The sequence below is a fragment of the Coniosporium apollinis genome (genome assembly GCF_000281105.1).
Source record: "Coniosporium apollinis CBS 100218 chromosome Unknown supercont1.24, whole genome shotgun sequence".
Taxonomy (NCBI): Eukaryota; Fungi; Ascomycota; class Dothideomycetes; genus Coniosporium; species Coniosporium apollinis.
This window is the reverse complement of record NW_006913286.1, coordinates 299,325-317,995: the sequence shown is the minus strand read 5'-3', so window position 1 is coordinate 317,995 and position 18,671 is coordinate 299,325. Positions and strand designations below refer to the sequence as shown.

General features: G+C 54.1%; 7 protein-coding genes across 7 annotated transcripts; 4 read left to right on the top strand and 3 right to left on the bottom strand.

Moving 5' to 3' along the window:
• Window positions 1-1,388: 1,388 nt before the first annotated feature.
• Window positions 1,389-3,774, top strand: W97_05222 (uncharacterized protein; the record flags this gene model as incomplete). The annotated part of the gene is made up of 5 exons (XM_007783107.1): window positions 1,389-1,524; window positions 1,616-1,715; window positions 1,803-3,335; window positions 3,389-3,472; window positions 3,528-3,774. The coding sequence occupies 5 exons, from the start codon at window positions 1,389-1,391 to the stop codon at window positions 3,772-3,774; spliced, it is 2,100 nt and encodes a 699-aa protein (XP_007781297.1).
• A 567-nt stretch (window positions 3,775-4,341) lies between these two features.
• W97_05221 (uncharacterized protein) lies at window positions 4,342-5,046 on the bottom strand (the record flags this gene model as incomplete). The annotated part of the gene is made up of 3 exons (XM_007783106.1): window positions 4,342-4,511; window positions 4,548-4,823; window positions 4,878-5,046. The coding sequence occupies 3 exons, from the start codon at window positions 5,044-5,046 to the stop codon at window positions 4,342-4,344; spliced, it is 615 nt and encodes a 204-aa protein (XP_007781296.1).
• A 619-nt stretch (window positions 5,047-5,665) lies between these two features.
• Window positions 5,666-7,848, top strand: W97_05220 (uncharacterized protein; the record flags this gene model as incomplete). Its single annotated transcript, XM_007783105.1, has 7 exons — window positions 5,666-5,819; window positions 5,892-6,149; window positions 6,204-6,275; window positions 6,328-6,644; window positions 6,758-6,863; window positions 6,918-7,143; window positions 7,191-7,848. 7 exons carry the CDS (start codon window positions 5,666-5,668, stop codon window positions 7,846-7,848), a joined length of 1,791 nt encoding a protein of 596 aa, XP_007781295.1.
• A 3,639-nt stretch (window positions 7,849-11,487) lies between these two features.
• On the top strand, window positions 11,488-12,213 carry W97_05219 (uncharacterized protein; the record flags this gene model as incomplete). Its single annotated transcript, XM_007783104.1, has 3 exons — window positions 11,488-11,835; window positions 11,896-11,961; window positions 12,058-12,213. The coding sequence occupies 3 exons, from the start codon at window positions 11,488-11,490 to the stop codon at window positions 12,211-12,213; spliced, it is 570 nt and encodes a 189-aa protein (XP_007781294.1).
• A 174-nt stretch (window positions 12,214-12,387) lies between these two features.
• W97_05218 (uncharacterized protein) lies at window positions 12,388-14,152 on the bottom strand (the record flags this gene model as incomplete). Its single annotated transcript, XM_007783103.1, has 5 exons — window positions 12,388-12,630; window positions 12,691-13,341; window positions 13,399-13,598; window positions 13,652-13,982; window positions 14,036-14,152. The coding sequence occupies 5 exons, from the start codon at window positions 14,150-14,152 to the stop codon at window positions 12,388-12,390; spliced, it is 1,542 nt and encodes a 513-aa protein (XP_007781293.1).
• Window positions 14,153-14,916: 764 nt separating this feature from the next.
• W97_05217 (uncharacterized protein) lies at window positions 14,917-16,428 on the top strand (the record flags this gene model as incomplete). The annotated part of the gene is made up of 4 exons (XM_007783102.1): window positions 14,917-14,954; window positions 15,051-15,877; window positions 15,929-16,299; window positions 16,354-16,428. 4 exons carry the CDS (start codon window positions 14,917-14,919, stop codon window positions 16,426-16,428), a joined length of 1,311 nt encoding a protein of 436 aa, XP_007781292.1.
• Window positions 16,429-16,734: 306 nt separating this feature from the next.
• W97_05216 (uncharacterized protein) lies at window positions 16,735-17,868 on the bottom strand (the record flags this gene model as incomplete). The annotated part of the gene is made up of 2 exons (XM_007783101.1): window positions 16,735-17,009; window positions 17,076-17,868. The coding sequence occupies 2 exons, from the start codon at window positions 17,866-17,868 to the stop codon at window positions 16,735-16,737; spliced, it is 1,068 nt and encodes a 355-aa protein (XP_007781291.1).
• Window positions 17,869-18,671: the final 803 nt, after the last annotated feature.

Here is an 18,671-nt window from a genome sequence, read left to right as displayed (position 1 = left end):
CAGGCTGTGTTTCAGATGTTGATCAAACAGGGCAGGTGAGCCTGTTCCTGCAGCGTCCTGCAGAGCGCCCTGAATCGAGGCCTTGATTGTCAAGCCACGCCCTCTCGACAGGTTGCTCACATCGCCAGCGAAGACAGCTCCTTGCTGGGCGATGGCTGGATTCCCCGCAAAATCTGTGATATGGTGTGTGAAAGGGGAGCATCTACTCCGCACCTGTCATGACAAGCAATAATGACAGCCCGCGGTACCATACAAGGGTCCATTCACACGCTCAAAGGGAGGTGCGATGCTAAAAGGCATCAGAAGAGCTATGCGCTCGACTATCAGAAGAAGTAGGGTGGAAAACATGTTCCAGCATGACATGCAAGAGCTGAAGTCGATGCAAATCCATCTCCCCTGATGATTCCGACCACAACCACGCGTCATGGTTGCTAGCCGTCAGCTATTCGGAATCTACCACCCCCAACTTGCTTCTGTCTTCTCGACTGACAGGAGGCTGGATGACCTCTGGGCACAGAGTAGGAACATACCCCGGCATCTCAACGCTCGGGTACTCTTTCACGCTGTCGGTGGCGGCGGCTAACGGTTCTCCGTCTGCCGCCCACTCATGCATGCAAATTGCGCGATGAGAAACGCCTCGAAGAGCTGTCTCCGTCCACACAGGACATGTCGACGTGGCTCATCGGTCAAGTCTGGTGAATTGAAAGGCAGAGAAGAAACGTGATCAAAACCAGCACACCGGCAGCAAGGAAAACTGTTCGCTCCGCCCACAATCCGGCGCGTCCACAGAGACAACAACACGCCTGCCGTGGCTTGAACTCCACCGTCAACTGGCGCTCTCGCGCACCTCGACTCGGCGGGGGGAACGGCAGGGAATTCACGGTCGAAGAGCGCTCACAGCCAGTCGGGGTGCCACTTGGCGGACGTGTGGCATCTTCAAGTCGCCTGCCAGGGTGTTGTGCGGATGTGCGGTCCCCCCTCGGCCAAGCCAGAAATAGATTGCTCTAAAACCACTAATCTCCTGTTTCACCACCAACTCTCCGACACCTAAATCCCGCCTCTTCCCCTCGAGCTCCGTTTCGTGTTCCGACCTAGCACTTTTGCTGCACTCCCCGCCGTTTTGCTGCATTCTGAAGCTTCAAGCTCTCGACGTTGAGAACTGAGGTCAGGCTCCGAGGCAGGTCCTCGACACGTTTTCCCATAACATATCCTAAACCATCGCTCGCCTTTCTCTTCGCATTGCGCCTCAGGCCTCATCAATTCGAGTTGGCAGGACCACCGCGAGAGCCTCAGTTGTGTCGCATTCCACACCCTTCGCATCGCACGATTGTGTTTGACGTTTGACATCGCCCTTCAGTCACGCCGGGAGTGTCGTGTTGGTATCCAAGATGTACCCCAACAGCCATAATGCTATGGCGCCTCCACAGTCGCGGTCTGTCCAGCCCGAAACCTTTTTGTTAGATCATGACGCGCAGCAAAGCCTGCCACCAGACGCAGTCGTCGCTCTTCAACAAGTTGATAATCGTAAGTATCCCTTGAACTGACCGTCGCGACCGCGCGCTCTTTGCCTGTAATGCATATTCCTACTCGTTCCAATAAACTGACCCCTCGACAGTCAAGTACTTTCTTATTTCAGCGCCCGTGGACTGGACCCCGGATCAATATATTCGAAGATTCCTACTACCCACCGGAGAATACGTCTCTTGCGTTCTATGGTACGTCTCCATCAAGGCGGCATAAGACATATTCGTCAACCCTACCATCGCCACCCCATTCCTGAACGGCTTCTAACTTCTTTTCAGGAACAACTTATTTCACATCTCTGGAACCGACATCGTGCGATGCCTCTCCTTTCGTTTCCAGGCATTCGGCAGGCCTGTGAAGAATTCCAAGAAATTCGAGGAGGGTATCTTCTCGGACCTGCGGAACCTGAAATCAGGAACAGATGCATCACTGGAGGAGCCCAAGAGCGCTTTTCTGGACTTCCTGTACAAGAACAATTGCATAAGGACGCAGAAAAAGCAGAAGGTGTTCTACTGGTACAGCGTACCGCATGACCGGCTGTTTCTGGACGCGCTGGAGCGGGATCTTAAGCGGGAGAAGATGGGCCAGGAAGCTACTACCGTAGCCGTCAACGAGCCCGCGCTGTCATTCGAATTCGACTCCTCGCAGTCTCTGTTCGAGCAGCTTACAAAGGCGCAACAGACCAGCTCGTCTTCATTCAACAACAACAACAACAACAACAACAACAACAACGTGCAGCCGTCCTATTCGCGATCCACCTCTCCAGTAACGCGAGCTGCCGACTCCATGCCCCCTCCTTCCATAATACCGCAAGCGATGCAGCCGACACTACCGGAAGAAAACTTCCACTCCATGGCGACCTATACCCAAATGGCGCTTCCGCCTACCAGCATGCCACCCGCCGCTGCCAAGGTGTATGAGAGGGAGTATACCCCCGTCCATTTCGATCGGAACGGCATACCGTTATCCCAAGTTCACCAACGCCACAGCTCCATGCCCGCTTACATGGAGTATTCGCCAGCGCCATCGTTCGTATCATCGCACTATGAAGACTACAGCACCCGGGGCCTGTCCTTCGAGCCGATGACGCCGCCTCAACACAACATCCATTTAGGCACTGAACCGGCATACATTGCGAATGAGGATACAGGTCTCTACACAGCCATACCCGATCTTGGAATGTCTGCGACGTACAACCCTTTGATGCAAATACCACCCTCGAACTTGATGAGCGGCCAGTACTCGAGTGCCTCCCGCGCCTACCCACCATCAAACATGTACTCTGTTATCGAGGGCTCGCCAACGTATAAGCAGCGGCGACGACGCTCGTCACTGTCAGTCGGTGTCAGCGCGGCTGTCGCGGCTACAGGCAACGCAACGATGCACGCTGCTCACCGGCCAAGTGACCTCCGAAGATCGGTATCCGCCTCCGTTGTTCCTGTGGCTGAAGCGGAAAGGTCACACCATGACTCTCCACAGAGCGTAAGCAACGGCTACTCTATGGCCTCACAGCCGAGGGAGGCTTTGCAGCTGTCGAGACGCGGCACTCCTCTGGCCACCGTTGAAGACAGTCCAGTCCAGCAGCCTCTTTCCCTAGTACATCAAGACGATTTCGGCAGCCTGGCAAACGGCGACTACAATCTCCCGGAACCGTCGCTTCACCACAACGCCATGGCCCGTTCGGCGCCTGGCGTGTTTCGACGTGCTCGCAGCGCCACAATGATGGAGCTTGGCCCGTACCCACAGAAGTCCCACTCCTGCCCGATCCCGATGTGCGGCCGGCTGTTCAAGAGGCTAGAACACCTCAAGAGGTAAGCGCCCGGAACTCCTCACCGTCCCTGCAACCGCTGACATGGGCGCTTAGACACGTGCGCACGCATACTCAGGAGCGACCGTACGAGTGCCACCTTTGCAAGAAGGCATTTTCGCGCTCTGACAACCTCGCGCAGTGCGTCATCTTCCCTGGCCGTAATGAGACACGTGGCTGACAAAACTCGCTACAGACATCGCCGTACTCACGAGGCTAGCCAAAATGGCGAGATCATTGAGGACGTCAGTGAGCATGAACTCGACATCGGAGAAGACGCACTCGGTTCTCTGGAAGAAGAATCTCCGGAAGCCGAATCGTCGTACAGCCTGTCTAACCTAGCCATGCCACCCTCGTTGCCTGACTACACCGGCTCGCTCGGAGGCATGGGCGCCACCCATATGGGCCCGCCACCGCAGATGATTTCTGCGAATAACTACTGATTCTGCTTTGATTCACCACCGAGCACGATGATGCTCTGTTTCTGCATACATTGTTTAGATCCCTGTTTTTTCCCGAATATTCGTACTGGCATCTTGTGGCATCGCTGCTGTTCTCCGTGGGGGAAGGCTGGTCGGCGCCGGTTCACGACTGCATGATTTCGTTTTCTTCCTCAGTAACGTCGTTGTGTGCTTCTCTGCATGCTGTTGAGCGCAGAGGCTCTCTGGCCTTCCTTGAGGGGATTGGAAGGAAACGCCGCTGCCTAAGCGGAGCGTGGCTAGCTGCCAGTCCTGTGGGCTTTGGGTAGGAGGCCTTGTCAGCGCGTGGCATAGTCTAGTGGAGTCACGCGATGGCGTATTATCTTGTTTCACAAAATTGGTTCACATGGTTGAAAAATTCCTTGTCAATGTGTGCTTGCGCAGAATCGAACTTCGATATGCTTCTATGAAATCGGTCATGCATTAATCGTGACCATCCCACGCCAGGCGCCAGTCCCACGCTCGTAATGCTCCCGCAAATGCGCCCTCAGATGTCTCAATACTACCCAGGGTATCTTCATCATCCGGGAACTATCTCTTGCCCCTCTTACCCGGCCCAGCCTTTGCACCTTTCTGAAACGTGGGGAACGTGATGGTCGATGCGGACTTCGCCCGTCGCTTCTTCTGTATCCTGCCGGTTTTCTTCTTCGATTTCGAGGACGAGGGCGCTTTCGCAGCGGGGGCGTCGTCGACGTCCATGTCTTGACATTGGAGCGACGTTAGCCTTTGCTACTTACTGAAAATGTCCAATACCAAGTCCCCATGCGTGTCAAACCCGACTATGTCAGAAGAGAGGCCGAGTATGTGGTAGAACATCTCGTCCTTGCAAGGACCGTGTTTGGTGGGGTTCTCTTTCTGCTTCTGCTCTGGCTTTTGCTTCTGTGCTTGATGGTGGCCCTCCTCTTCAGGTGCTAGTGATTGCGGTATGCGGCAAGTAAAGCACGGTGACCAACCTTCTGCTTGCGCTGCTGCTGCTTCTGCTTCGGCCTGGGGCTGTGCTTCGGTATTCGTGGCTGTCGACGCGTTAGAACTCGTTAAGATGGGGAGTTCGATTGACGAGGCCATACCGTTCTCCTCGACTTCCATCTCTGACTTCGCCGGTCGCGGTTGCGAGGCAAGCTCTAAGAGCTTCGCGGACAGCCGCTCGGTTCGCGCATCCTCGACGGGCGCGAAGACTCGGGTGCGCAGCTTTGATCGGTTCGTCTTTCTGACGCTGGAGCGGAGACCTCTCGCCATTTTGTCTTTGCGCGTAGGTGTTCTGGGTGAGCGTTCGTGAGTGTGGTGGTTGCGGAGAAATCGTTCGTGGTCGCGGTGAAGATGGGAGGATGAGGTTTTGGTGGGCTGAGGGACAGGCGAATTTTGCGCAGCAGCGAAAAGGTCATGCGAGTCATGTAGCTTGGCACGATCGCTCGGATGAAGAACAACCATGCAAGTCTCTCGCCGACTGCAGCAGTCTTGTGGAAGAGTGGGAGCAGGGCGAGAAGTCTGTAGAGTTAATGTAGAGATATCAACAGGCAGCCCGATTAGCTGTTCTACCAGTAGCCATGCTATTGCTGTGAGAAGTGCTCTGCGTGCGTGCACGGCCTTGCCCTCTCGTCGTCAGATGTGGAAGTCGCTGGAGTGGACGGAGGACGGAAGCTGCAACGACCTTTGTCACCTACCTGAGTGGGTGGGTACAATGTCGCGCCGCCGCTCCTTCACTCGACCAACCCCTTCACCGGCCGCTGTCCGCTGTCCTATGCCTTCCGCGCCCACGACCGGCGACAGATCCTGCTTTCCTTCTGTTAGCCACACGACATCAGCCTTGCGAGCCCTCGTGGGCTGCTGAACGCCGCTGAGCCTCTAATCGGAAGCCATGTCCTTCTCTGGCCAAACCCTCGCCCAGCAGGCCCAGATAGTCGAGGCCAAGACGAAACAGATCGTCAACGCCGATCTGAAGGAGATATGTAGGAAGGAAGGCCTGGCAGTGTCTGGCGTGAAAGCGTCGCTTCAGTCTCGCATCATAACCTGTAGGCCGCTTCTTTCCCGACCACTTCGCTAGAATCTTGCCGGCGCAACGGATTCTCTGACAGATGAAACAGTGCTCAAGCAATGCGCGGAAAAGGGCGACGTAGACCGCTTCAACCGAATCCGATATCGAGTCTACAACCACGGCACCGATCCACCGCCAGCCGGCGCTCCTGGATCTGGCACTGCGCCAATGAACCTCGTCCCTTCCAATGGCCTCGCGCCGACCCTACCACCTCCGCCGTACACGATGCCACCGAACGGCTACAGACCTGTCCAGGCGCAAGTTCCACCTCTACACCCGGGATTCGCGAGTGCCAATATGTATAACGGTACGTGGGTTGCTCTAGTCGTGTGCGGGAATCTCTGAGCTGAGCCAGTCACAGTCCGGTTCTCGTTCAAGGAAAGTCCATTCTACGAGCGACTACAGCCTCTACTGCAACCTATTGAACTCACAGGTAGGTAACGCCAAGAATATTCACCGAGGGGGATTCGGTTAACGAGGAACAGCTACGTCCAACCATCGTAACTCGGCCCAGCGTAATCTTGCTTTGCCTGCTGATATAGTTGATCGGCTGAGAAGCGACGAATCGTTGCGGATCATGCTCTATTCCGCTCAGGATCCGATACTGGGCCCGTACGCAAAAGCGGATGTCGCGTTTCCGACCCAACTAGAAGTGAAGATCAATGGAGATGAGGTAAAAGCGAATTTCAAAGGGCTCAAGAACAAGCCGGGATCGACACGCCCAGTAGACATCACAGACAGCGTCCGGAGGATCACTGACTACAAAAACATTCTATATGTCACCTACGCGCTCACATCGAAGGTCAGTACTTGAAGGAGCCGTCCAACGCGCACGCGTCAGACCCTCCACTTTTCTTACCGGTTTCATTCTAATTCAATCCTATATACTAGGATACCAAATTAACCAAAGGTCAGAAGTACGTTTTCGTCATCTACCTCGTAAAAAAGCACTCGGTTGAGGAGCTTGTCGAGCGAATACGGAGAGGCAGTATTATCACGAAGCAGACCGTCCTCAATGAGAGTAGGTCAAACTGTCAGTGACATCGATACTATTGTTGCTCACACCTGCCTTCAGTGCGGAGTAAGGCCAATGATCCTGATATCGTGGCCGTGTCCACTGTCATGTCCTTGAAAGATCCTCTGGTCATGTCGCGTATCTCTCTGCCGTGCCGATCCTCCGTCTGTACCCACAACCAGTGCTTCGATGCGACGGCCTTCCTCCAACTGCAGGAGCAAGCCCCAACATGGACATGCCCCATCTGCAACAAGACCGTTTCCTTCGAAGGTCTCGCGGTCGACCAGTGAGTGACCAAGCTGCTCTTTTCCTCGATCTGCTAACATCTCATAGATATGTTCAAGAGATTCTACAGCAGACCTCGAGATCCACAGACCAAGTGACCATCGAGCCGGACGGAAAGTGGTCCACCGGCGCCTCCATAAATGTCTCAGCCATCACCAACGGGACCTACAAAACTCAAGCCCCCGACCCCGACAGCGACGACGATATCGTCGAAGTTTCCGACTACCGCATCAACAACATCAAAGCCGAAGCAACCAACACCCCCATCTCTCTCGCGCGCACGCCACCCATGTCCTCACGCGAGCCCTCGATGGTCAACTCCGCCGCGCCCCGCAGCGGCACCGGCTCAAAGCGCACACACGACGTTGTGGATCTGACGCTCAGCGATGATGAAGACGACGAGCCCGTGCGGCCGAACAAACGCGTCGCGTACAGCACGCCCAATTCGAACCCGGACCCGGTGCGTAAACCTTCCTTTGGGAAGCCGTCGCTCCTGCCTAATAACTTTGCGATGCCTGTAGGCGGGGTAGGTTTTCGAATGCCGGGACCGCAGTCGCCGCAGCGTCCGCCGGGGAATGTGAATTTTGTGATGGGACAGCCGCAGCCGCCACCGCAGCCTCAGCCTTACCCGCAGCAGCACCTACAGAGACCTCAGTTGGGGGATCTGTGGCATCGGAACATTCTGGATTACGGGAGTCCGCCGTAGATGTTGTTTCTTGCGCCCCGTTTTGCGCGGTGCGCCCTACACTCTAATAGGGTCTTTGCTGCACCGGGCTTTCCTGTAATTTCGCTTGTTTCTTCGGCGGGCGATATGGCGTTTTCCGGAGCGAAAAGCGTGGGTGTTCGGCCGGCCCAATGTTTTCTTTCCAACGACACACAGTCTACGCGCTGCCGCGGACACGCATGAGAAGGAGGGAGATATCCGAGGATTTCGGTTGCTGGATCTGTCTTCGATTTGCCTTTCGAGATGGCTTTTGGCATGAGGGACGAGGAGGAGGAGCGTAACGGATCCTCAACGGGCTGAGATAGAGAAAATAGCATAATAGCAGGAGGAGCAGGAGATACCCAATTCATGACTCCGATTTCCGAGAAAAGTGTTTCGAGCTTGTGTAGCCAACAACGGTACCCTTGTGAGACGCAGACAATTGCCAGCTCCGGAGAAGAATGACATGAATATTGGTCTATGCTATGCGGCACGTGACTGGCAAGGGTCAATCCAATGCACCAGAAAATCCGTCGCCGGATTTCAAAAGGGGAAAAGCGGGATTGCGAGAATTCATGGCAAAGCTTGGATGGAGGCCGGGCCATGAGGAGGTCAATTAAGTTGAGTTGAGACTAAACGCAAACAACAGATGATCATGAAGAGATCTAGATGTAGTGCTTGAAACTCCCAGACCCTGCTTCGCCATAGCGTCCCTATACTCTCGACTGAAGGGACGCTCGTCCTGCCTACTCTATCTATGCCTTCAGCTCCAGCGTTCGTCATATCACCGCTGTGATCATCCTATGCCGATACCTCGCCGCCTCAATCGCGCACGACCCGCTCACCTCAGTTCTATACTCAAACCCCTTACCATCGACAGTGTGTATTGCGTATACCGCCGGAGTTCCGCCGCCTCATATAAATTTATCGGTATAGCACGAACTGTTACGGGACTAGAATTCCGAGCCTAGGCCTCGCACCACAACACGTCTCTTGGCAGCTGGAATAAACTACCCGGCGGCATAAGTATCACTGACATTCGACTGCGAGAAACAGAGGAGATCATCGACTGCGCTGCTAGTGTACTAGCTCTCGACAGCTAAACGAACGCCTAATGTGGCTAAGCTTAGCCCACGATATAGCTGACAGCTTCACGGACAATTACGGCCCTGTCATGCGGTTCCGATAGCCACCCACCCAGCAGTGGAACTGTAGCACTTCAAGAAAAGCGTTTGTTCAACGCTCGGCCACCATGAACGGGCCTTTTAGCGACAGGTCACGCAACAATGGCAGCAGGAGCCGCACTGGCTGCCTGCCCTGTCGCCGTCGGAAACGCCGCTGCGATGAGCAGAAACCTATCTGCCTAAGGTGCCGAAGGACCGGTACGTCCTGTGTTTACGCTAGCCCTATTGGCACATCAAGTGCTCGATTCATCATTGCCCAAGGCCACAGCCAACCCGTTCTGCCCGTCGGAGGCACGGTGGAAAGGAGTTTCATCAACCTCCTGAGCAAGGATGTGCCGTGGGTCTGCCCGCAATACCGAGGCCTTGTGGTCCGGGAGCAGGACGAGACTGAGAATGAATTGCCGGAGGCCCATGTATTTCGCTCACTTCAGAGTGCGCTCTTGAAACCAGGCGAGTCTGACGTTGCAACGGAGACTCAATTGGTACAATATTGTATGTCATAGCTCATCACTCAAAGCTTCTGTGCGCTTGGGCGAGACAAACTTGCTGAAGCTAATAGTCTCTAGACTTCGAAGTTGTCAGTAACAGCAGAGTCTATACGCCTACGAGCCGAAATCTCTTTCGATCCTCCATAATGCCACTACTACTTCAGAGCCGTGGGCCGCTATTATATTCGGTGTTGGCCTTGAGCTCTGCTGAGCGAAGCCGTATTACGGTTCCCAGCGACATTGACTACCACTCCCTCACACTCGAGTACAAGTCGAAAGCATTGGCTCAGCTTCTGGAGCGCTTGACAGATGCGCAGAGCGCCCAAGAGAATCTCCTGACCTGCATACTCCAAGCGTCTTTTGAGATTGCAAGTGGCTCGAGATCTACATGGTTGAAACATTTACGAGGAGCGCTTGCGATTCTCGAACAATTCGGCAGCGCTATAAGCCCAGAGGCAGCTAATTTTGCACTGAAGTACTTCCGTTTCCGTTACATTTTGATGAAGACGACTGAACAAGGCTCTCAGTTCCAGGCTCCCGGGTCCGACCTTAATATCTCCGAGTTACAACTCTTGAAGAACTTCTGCATCAACAGCACCTATACTTTTGCATCTCACCAACAGTCCGAACAGATGATCGATGAGCATATTGGTTGTTCCATGGAGATTGTCAACTTGATATACGAAATATCCGAGCTGGCGGCCACAAAATACCAACACTTGCCTCCGCAGTCCCCCAGCGGTGAACTTGGAGGTGCTCAGTTTCAGACAATAGCCTTGGCCCTCGAGCGCCACGCTCATAACTTGAAGTTCACCAGCTCAGTATTTGATCAAGACTACCTTTTCAAAAGCGCCGACTGCTTCACAATCGCTGCTCAAATCTACCTCCGACTTGTTTGCTTTGATTCTTCCATCACTCACCAGTCGATACTGGAATCGCAGGAAAAATTACTCTTAGCCCTCCGTCAAGTGATACTTGAAGGTCAGCCACGGCGCTCTTTCCCCATGTGGCCTCTGTTTATTGCCGGTTGTGCTTGCTCCAGCGACGAACAACGCAAAACTGTCGTAGGGCTTTTTACCACCCTCGACAACCAGTGGCCGATTAGCAACATATCCACGATCTGGCGCGTAGTATGGACCGTTTGGCAGAATCGGGATCTATGTGTGCGCACGCCCGCGCATCAGCAGCGAGATTGGCAGGAAATCATCAGCACATTCGGTTGGAGGTTGTCACTCTCATGACGCTGATCGAATGCCTGTCTCAATCCTTATCGGGCTCGGCGTCAGCGGTGGGGAGAGCTGCTGTCCTCACCGCTATCAATTCGCAACGGTTCTTCCCAGTCACAGGCACGAGTTCCGCCGCTCTTGAGAAAAATGCCGCTCGATCGGTAAGTGGCGTGTCCTGCCAGCTCTTCTTCGCCTCTAATGCAGCCTCAATGGCCTTTGACACATGCTCAGATGTTGCGCCTGCGAATTTGGCGAATACTTGAGTGTTCCGATGGCTTGCTCAATGTTGGAACCCATCTCAGGCGGCTACGCTAACCCGCTGAGGTGCAATGCCTGAGCTCAAAAGTCTGGTACCATGCCCGGAGTTCCGCCGCCTCACCTAAATTTATCAGTATAGCACGAATTGTTACGGAACTAGACTCCCGAGCCTATGCCTCGGTGGCGATCCCACGCAGGTGCCAAGCGGGGAATTGGTGATGCAGGTGCGGCTACGCTAACCCGCTGACTTGTCGATCCCGCGTGGATGCAGGTGCCAACCGGGGAATGGGGCAGTTCCCCCTCTTTTGGCTTACCCAAGTAGTCTCTCGATGCATTAAAAGGCCGAGCGCACTGGCGTTATCACTGATATATATCGGTCATTCACCACGCAGTCGAGGCAACACCGTTTCGCATTTCGCCTTGTCGCCTGGAGGTTTACCTACCCACCGTCGTGCCGGGCCACCCTTTGAGTTAACCCGCTGCGCCATGCCCCCTTCACCTCCCAAGGTCGAGCCTGAGCTGCACTATATTGCGCCGACTCCTCATGTGCCCAACTCCAAACTTCCAGTGCTTATATATCGCGGCGTTCTCCAAGGCTTCGATCGCGAGCGCATCCTTGAGCACATCCAAGGAAACAACTGGCTGAAAGGCGGCCAGTGGAAAACGTACAAGACGGCTCATTTCCACTCCAATACGCATGAGTGCTACGCTGTGTTGAGCGGGAAAAGCACCTACTCGCTCGGCAAGTCTCCAATCGATGCAGACTTCAGTGAAGAAGGACATGAGAACGGGATGAAGCTCCAAGTCGCCCAAGGCGATGTGTTCGTCCTACCAGTAAGTGGCTCCCAATGGAATTGCCAGAGACTCCCAGGACAGATGACTTAATTGGATCAGGCGGGCATCAGCCACTACTCCCTCGACTCCGAAGGAGATTATGAATACATTGGATTTTACCCCGAGGTAGGTTCTTTGCCCTCAGCCGTCGGTAGTAGGGGTATATGTGGCATAAAGCGAAGTCAGCACCAAACACATGCTAACGAGCATCTTGCTTTCTAGGGTTCTCCCAAATGGGACATGAACTACTGCAAAGAGACCCCGGAGGAGACGAGAAAGAAGGCTGTTGATTGCTACAATGTGCCTATTCCCGATACCGATCCGGTGTACGGTGATTCGGGTCCTTTGCCCGTAATATGGCAAGATGCGGACAGGTAGAGCGAAGGACCTACTTCTCCAATATGCGCTTCATTGTTTCGGCGTCGGGCTTACCCGCACCCTAAGCTGCGGGTCCCGAAGAGGGTGTTATCCTCGTTTTTCACGGCATCCATTCCGACATATAGTAAGCCGAATCAAATTGTTGCTAAAGGTATCTACAATGACCACATCCTTTCATACCTTCTCGATATTAAGCGATCCATGTTCCAATGTCTCGTTTGAATCTTCATCCAAGCCCAAGACACGTCTCGACTCTGCCACAGACAGATTGTACGGCATGCTCTTTTCCCGCTTAACCGGGTCACCTCCAGCCGCGAAAATAACGTCCAGCTCCTCGAGAGAGCGTTTCTTTGTCTCAACCAAGAAAAAGTAGATTGTGGGCACGAAAAGGAAGTTGAAGATAGCGAAGATGATGTACTAAAACTGGCGTTAGCCCCCTTCCATTTTCTGCTCGGAGGGATGAGGTGCAAAACTTACAGTCTTCCATCCGATGTTCGCGAACGCCGGAGGGATGATCATGACAACCACGAAGCAAAAAAGCCAGTTGCCAGCACTGGCGATCGCATTCGCCTGAGCGCGACACCGGAGCGGCGCGATCTCCGCACTGTACAGAAAGGGCCCACCAACCCATGCGAGACCGAAGAAGGTGTTGAAGAGGAAGAGGAAGCCTGCGGCCACGAGCTGATTCGTGCGGTCGGAGGTCGAGCTCAGGCCGGCGATGATGGCGAAGCAGACGGCCATGCCGGTGGCAGTGATCATGAAGGATCTGCGGCGACCCAAGCCTTCGATGAGGAAAACTGACAGTAGCGAACAGACTGCATATTCGAGACCACCCATGGCAGCAATGAAATGCGACATGCTGGGAGAGAGATTGAAAGACTCTTGCAAGATCTTATTGGCGTAAGTGGAGACCATGTTGATGCCAGAGAGCTGCTGTGCTGCTTGGATGAAGGTGCCGATTGCGATGCGGTAGAAAGTTTTGGTCTGCCCGTTTTCAAAAAGCTCTTTGTAGGAGAAGGGTGCCAGCTTGGATTGGGCTTCGAATGATGCGATGATTGAGTCGCGCTCGGCTACAAGGACCGGGTCGTCCTCAGAAAGTGCGCGCAGCTTTGACAGGTTCTGTGTTGCCTTTAAGCTGTCAGTTGGGGAACAGGCCAAGTGAATGTAAAGAGCTGGGGTGCTCACCTCGGCGACCATGCCATGCTTGACGAGCCATCTGGGAGACTCCGGAAGGAAGTTGATGAAGATGAAGACGATGACTGCGGGGATGAGTTGGATACCCACGGGGATCCGCCATTGAGCTTGACCTTTGACAAAGAAGAAGCCATAGCTGATCAGCTGCCCGCAAGCCACACCGAAAGTCTGCAGACCACCTTCGATCATTACTGGATGGCTTGTCAGCTACTGTATCTGTCTCTGCACAACTCCGGATACATACCCCATCGACCCCTGCTATGCGGCTTCGCGCATTCGGACTGCCAGGACGGCACAGTGGCAACCTGAAGGCCAAGTCCGATACCGCTGATGACACGTCCTACAGTCATCTGAGCGACATTCCAGGCGCTTGTCTGCAGGACTCCTCCAACGAGCATGAATCCCATGCCGAGGAACACGGTGGCTCTCCTTCCAAGGCGATCACCGAGATCGAGACAAGATAGCGCTCCGATCAATGCTCCGAGTTCGAAGGCAGCGATAACGATGCCCTGTACACTTGCATTGTCCATCTCGGGGAAGACGGATGTGAATGGATGTTCCGTGATAATACCTCCCTGGACGTTGGGTAAGTTGAGTGTCACCGGAATCAGCGGATGGGTGGAGCTACCATAACACTCATGTCATATCCAAACAACCAGAAAGCGCAGGTAGCAATGAAAGCCACAGCGAAATTTAGTTTTAGGCCGCTCAGACCCATGGTCGTGGTGTACGGTGTGAACCTCATGGCGGCAAGTGATAGAAAGGGATTGATGTAGGAGACTGCTAGTAGTCGAAGGTAAGACTGGATGGGGAGAAAGAGATATCTGCATGGTGAGCAGGCTTTGTTATATACATGATGCTAGACAAGTCCGAGGTTGGGAAGTCATTCGGGATTTACTTGACACGAGAATTAAGACTGCCGCTGTTCTCAACGCGTTCCAGTAGGTTTTCGAGCTACCCGACACGCTCTGGAGAGCATGAATCGTGGAGCGGTTAAACGGTTCGTAGCGGAACGTGTTTCCTACTAGTAATCCTAGTTCCGCCGGCATCGCAGATCGTGATTTGCGGGGAGAGAGGCTTGTTGGACCCAGTGAGCAGAACCGTTGCCTTCCAGGGGTGCTGAGGTTGCATCGAGGGCGGGGCGGAGGGAGGCGTGGGGTTCCCCGTGGGGCTGCCATCAACCGTTTAGCCGCCGCGGAGTATACGCGGAGCCTTCTCGGGAACCGGGAATAACACTTTCTGGACGAACTCAACACTGGCGAAGGGTCAATCAACACTTGCAGAACGTCAGTCCGCAATATCAGCAATCTTGCCGGCTGAATGGGTTCAGAGCGGCATGGCTCGAGCGGGCTCTTGCTGGAGCTGGTCCTCGGTCGTCCACTGCTTCCACAAGTCATAGAGGCGGTTCCGAACCACCATGGCCGGCGTATATCAATCGCTTCTCCTCCAGAACTCCGGTCGTCCATTACCTCTTGCCGTTGCAAAGCTCCCCTGATTTAACTTGTCAGAATGCCATCTGCACCGAACAATTCCTGGGGCAACCCGCTGTACGTGTCCTCCAACCAGTCCCTCATCGCGCAGAGAGCTTCATCTCCCGCTCTCGGTTCAGTCATCCCTGTGTGAGCACTGCTGACAACACAAAGCTCGTTAAGGGTCATCGGCCACAATGCGGGCACGTCCATGGACGGCGTTGACCTTGTTCACGTACACTTCACCCAGGATTCCCCGACATCGCCTCTTAACATGCAACTCCTACGCTACTGGGAATACCCAATGCCGCAGAAGGCCAAGCGAAGAGTCATGCGGCTCATCAAGGAGAACAAGACGACCCCCGAGGAGATGGCTATTGTCAACATACAGCTCGGCGAAGTGATTGCGGATGCTATCAACGCGTTCGGGGAAAACCAAGGTTTCGATGTTCAGAAGGAAGTCGACATCATTGCCGGCCAAGGCCAGACCATCTGGCATCTGCCTCTCCCGGAACTCTTCGAAGGCGATCAAACACGAGCTCATCTGGACATGGCCGAGATTGCTGTAATCGCTGCCAACACTGGTGTGACGTCCTTAGGCGACTTTCGCGTGTCTGATATGGCTCTTGGTCGTCAGGGCTGCCCGCTCTTCGCTGCTCTCGACTCTCTTCTCTTGAACCACCCTACCCTCAATCGAGCCGTCCAGAACATCGGAGGAATTGCCAACTTCTCAATCCTGCCAAAGGGCAATGTGGAAGGCTGTTACGACTTCGACACCGGCCCAGGCAACGTCTTCATTGACGCTGCGGTGCGGTATTTTACCAACGGCGAGCAAGAGTACGACAAGGACGGTACCATGGGCGCCAAAGGCAAGGTTGACCAAGCTATTGTAGACGAGGTCCTTGCTGGCCCATACTTTGTCCACGACATTCCTAAGACCACAGGCCGGGAGACTTTCGGAGATCGTATGGCGGAAGATATCTGCGATAAGATGTTGGCAGGTGAGTATGCTAGTAGGCTTCGAAAGCTTCATCTGAAATAACCCTCGATAGCTGGCGCAACTCCGGAAGATTGCGTAGCAACCATCACTCGCATCACTGCGCAGTCGCTCGCCGACGCGTACGAGCGCTGGGGACCCAAAGACGGCGTTCACGAGATCTACATGGGCGGTGGTGGTTCCTACAACCCGAACATCCGAAACTACCTCAAGCAACGCATGCCCAAGACTCGGATTACCTATGTCGACGAGATCGGTATCCCTGTTGGTGCTAAAGAAGCCTTAGGATTCGCACTGCTGGGCTGCGAATGCTTCGTCGGGAGGCCAATGATTGTTCCCCGCAAGACCGAATGCGACAACCCTGGTGTAGTTGGGCAGATCCAGCCAGGCAGGAATATGCATCGCATCAGACAACACGTTGCAGGAGTGAGTCTTGTCCCAGCGCTCTCTCGTGTCCATGTCAGTGCTGACCTTTCAAAGTTCTGGGGGGAGTTTCCCGAGGAAGATATCCGATGCACGACGAAGATGAACCTCTTGCCAAGCCTCTGCCAATAACTATGAACTCAAGTTAGGACGAATACATTCACATGTGCTAGCAGCGCTGTGGTCTCGGCCCAGTGCCAAGGCTGGGAGCGGGCATGTTTCAATTAGAGTTTCTTCTGGTCTGGTAGATGTAGGTTCAAATAACGTTCAATCCGCACCTCGCATGTCATAGTCGCAATATCCAAACTAGCTTTCTAGTATTCCCATCACGGAACGGCAATCTCACAGAATGTATAGTGCCTGTATAAACTCGCAGAGACTGACAGAACAAAGGAGACCGTCGTGATTCGGACTCAAGTGCCTCGCCGATGTTGTGCCTCACGTGACTCGAATGTTCATTCGCATATCGTCATTCGGAAGCGCCGTAATGTTGGTTACACGCACCTTGGTGTCATGTCCGTCGTGGGCCCGGCTGTTGGGTTTTGTCGCCGCGGTAAAGTTTCTGTTGTTAGTGCTGCCAGAAAACGGGTCCCCTGGATCGCCGCTGCCCGCGCTGTTCATCTCGAGTTGGCGAAGTCCATCCGCCTGCTCCAGTCCAGCCTTGTACAAGGGTTCGTTACTGTTGTTTGCTATGTTGTCGTTGATATGCCAGACTGTTCAAGACGCTCTCCGTCAGTGAGGGAAACCGGACAAGTACTAGCGATACATGATGAGAAGACCTTCTCCAGGCAAAGATGCGTCGGACCCCTCCAGCTGCCGATTCTTGAGGAGGAAATACCCCTTGCTTGCCCCGCCATTCGTCCACAACCTATGCACTTCGTTAATCTTCTTCACATCTCTCAGAACAAACACGGTTCGTTGTCTCATTGTGGACGCAAGCCCAACCCCGGTTGGCTTTGCACCATGCCGATGGATGGCGAGTCTGGGTTCCCCTGCCCCCCACGATCCGCCGGCCATGAGACACCATCTGTCGATGCCGCGAGAGGAGCCGTCCGTGCCGTATAGATCCGGCCAGCCGAAGACCAGATTCCCGAGCTCATGCGCGCAGACTCCGATCTTGACGTCTTCCGGGACAGTGAGGAAGGCACACACCTTGACGCCATCCGCAACGGTGTCCTGTGGAAGCACCCACTTGAGTGACCAGAGGTTTCTCACACGATCGCCGGTCTGTTCGGCTCCACGTCCGGCGTGAACCACTATGAACGCATCCAAAAAGCCGTTACCGTCGTTGTCGTACGGCCTGAAGTTGATGTGGCTGTCAGCGGCAGCCAGGGCGTTCGGCGGGTTTGTGGACATTCCGGCGTTGCCATTGGCGTAGTACGTGATCGGATGAGGCATTCGAAATGGCCCGACGACTTCACCCTCAGGGTCGACCTTGTCGCTGCTGACGTCCCTGGAGTATTCGGTACGCTCTTCGTAGGCATGACACCAACAAAGAAGAAGAGCGTCCTGAAGTCGACCGCAGTCTTTACCATCGGCTGTTCTTCGAAGTCCACTAGCACCACAGCGCATCTGTGGACTGCACCGACGAACGAAAAACACAAACATCTCAGTACGAAGCGATCTAGGACCGGACTCCTATGCACAGTGAACAGGTCATATTGAAATCGATGAACATTGGCCTGTGCCATGGAAAGATGAAGGTCTGAACGGAACTCCGATAGCCGAGTTACAATCCCGCAGAGAAATCTGCAGATATCACAACGTCTTGCGGCGGCTACGAAGGCGAGACAAGAGAGATGGCACGAATGTCTCGGACTTCATTACCCAGCAGCTCCTTGCAAATGGAGCAGGCAGCCGGTGGCATTGACGCCGCAGGATGACAGTACCACCTGTTTGGAGCTGGATATGGGTTTTTGCTCTAAGCTGGGTGGAGGTGAGCTTATCTAGCGTATCTTTTCGTCGCAAGATATAGAATGCATCCGAGTAACGTGACGCATGGAATTTCAGGTAGTGTTAGAGACGATGCGCTTCTTCGACCAAGAGCTCAATCGCATCGTCATGCCACTGTTCAAATTCCGTGCTTATCAGAAGCGGACGGGCGACTGAGATACTATAAGCCGAGTGCAAAGCTTAGCATGTTCGAGCAAGTGTCGAGAGCCCCCAAAGGCGTAAAGGTTCGCTAAACCCAATCACGTGATTGAATAGCAATCCCCTCTTACAAAGGAGCCAGTATTTGCCTCTATAGTCTGCCACGAAAATTGACCTTGTTAGAGTCCGTTTCCGTCTTTGGACCTGAGCGACTGCCGCTTTAGACCGAGCCGAGGGTGAGCTTGCCTGAGTAGCGTCTATACAGCTCTAAGTATATAACTGGT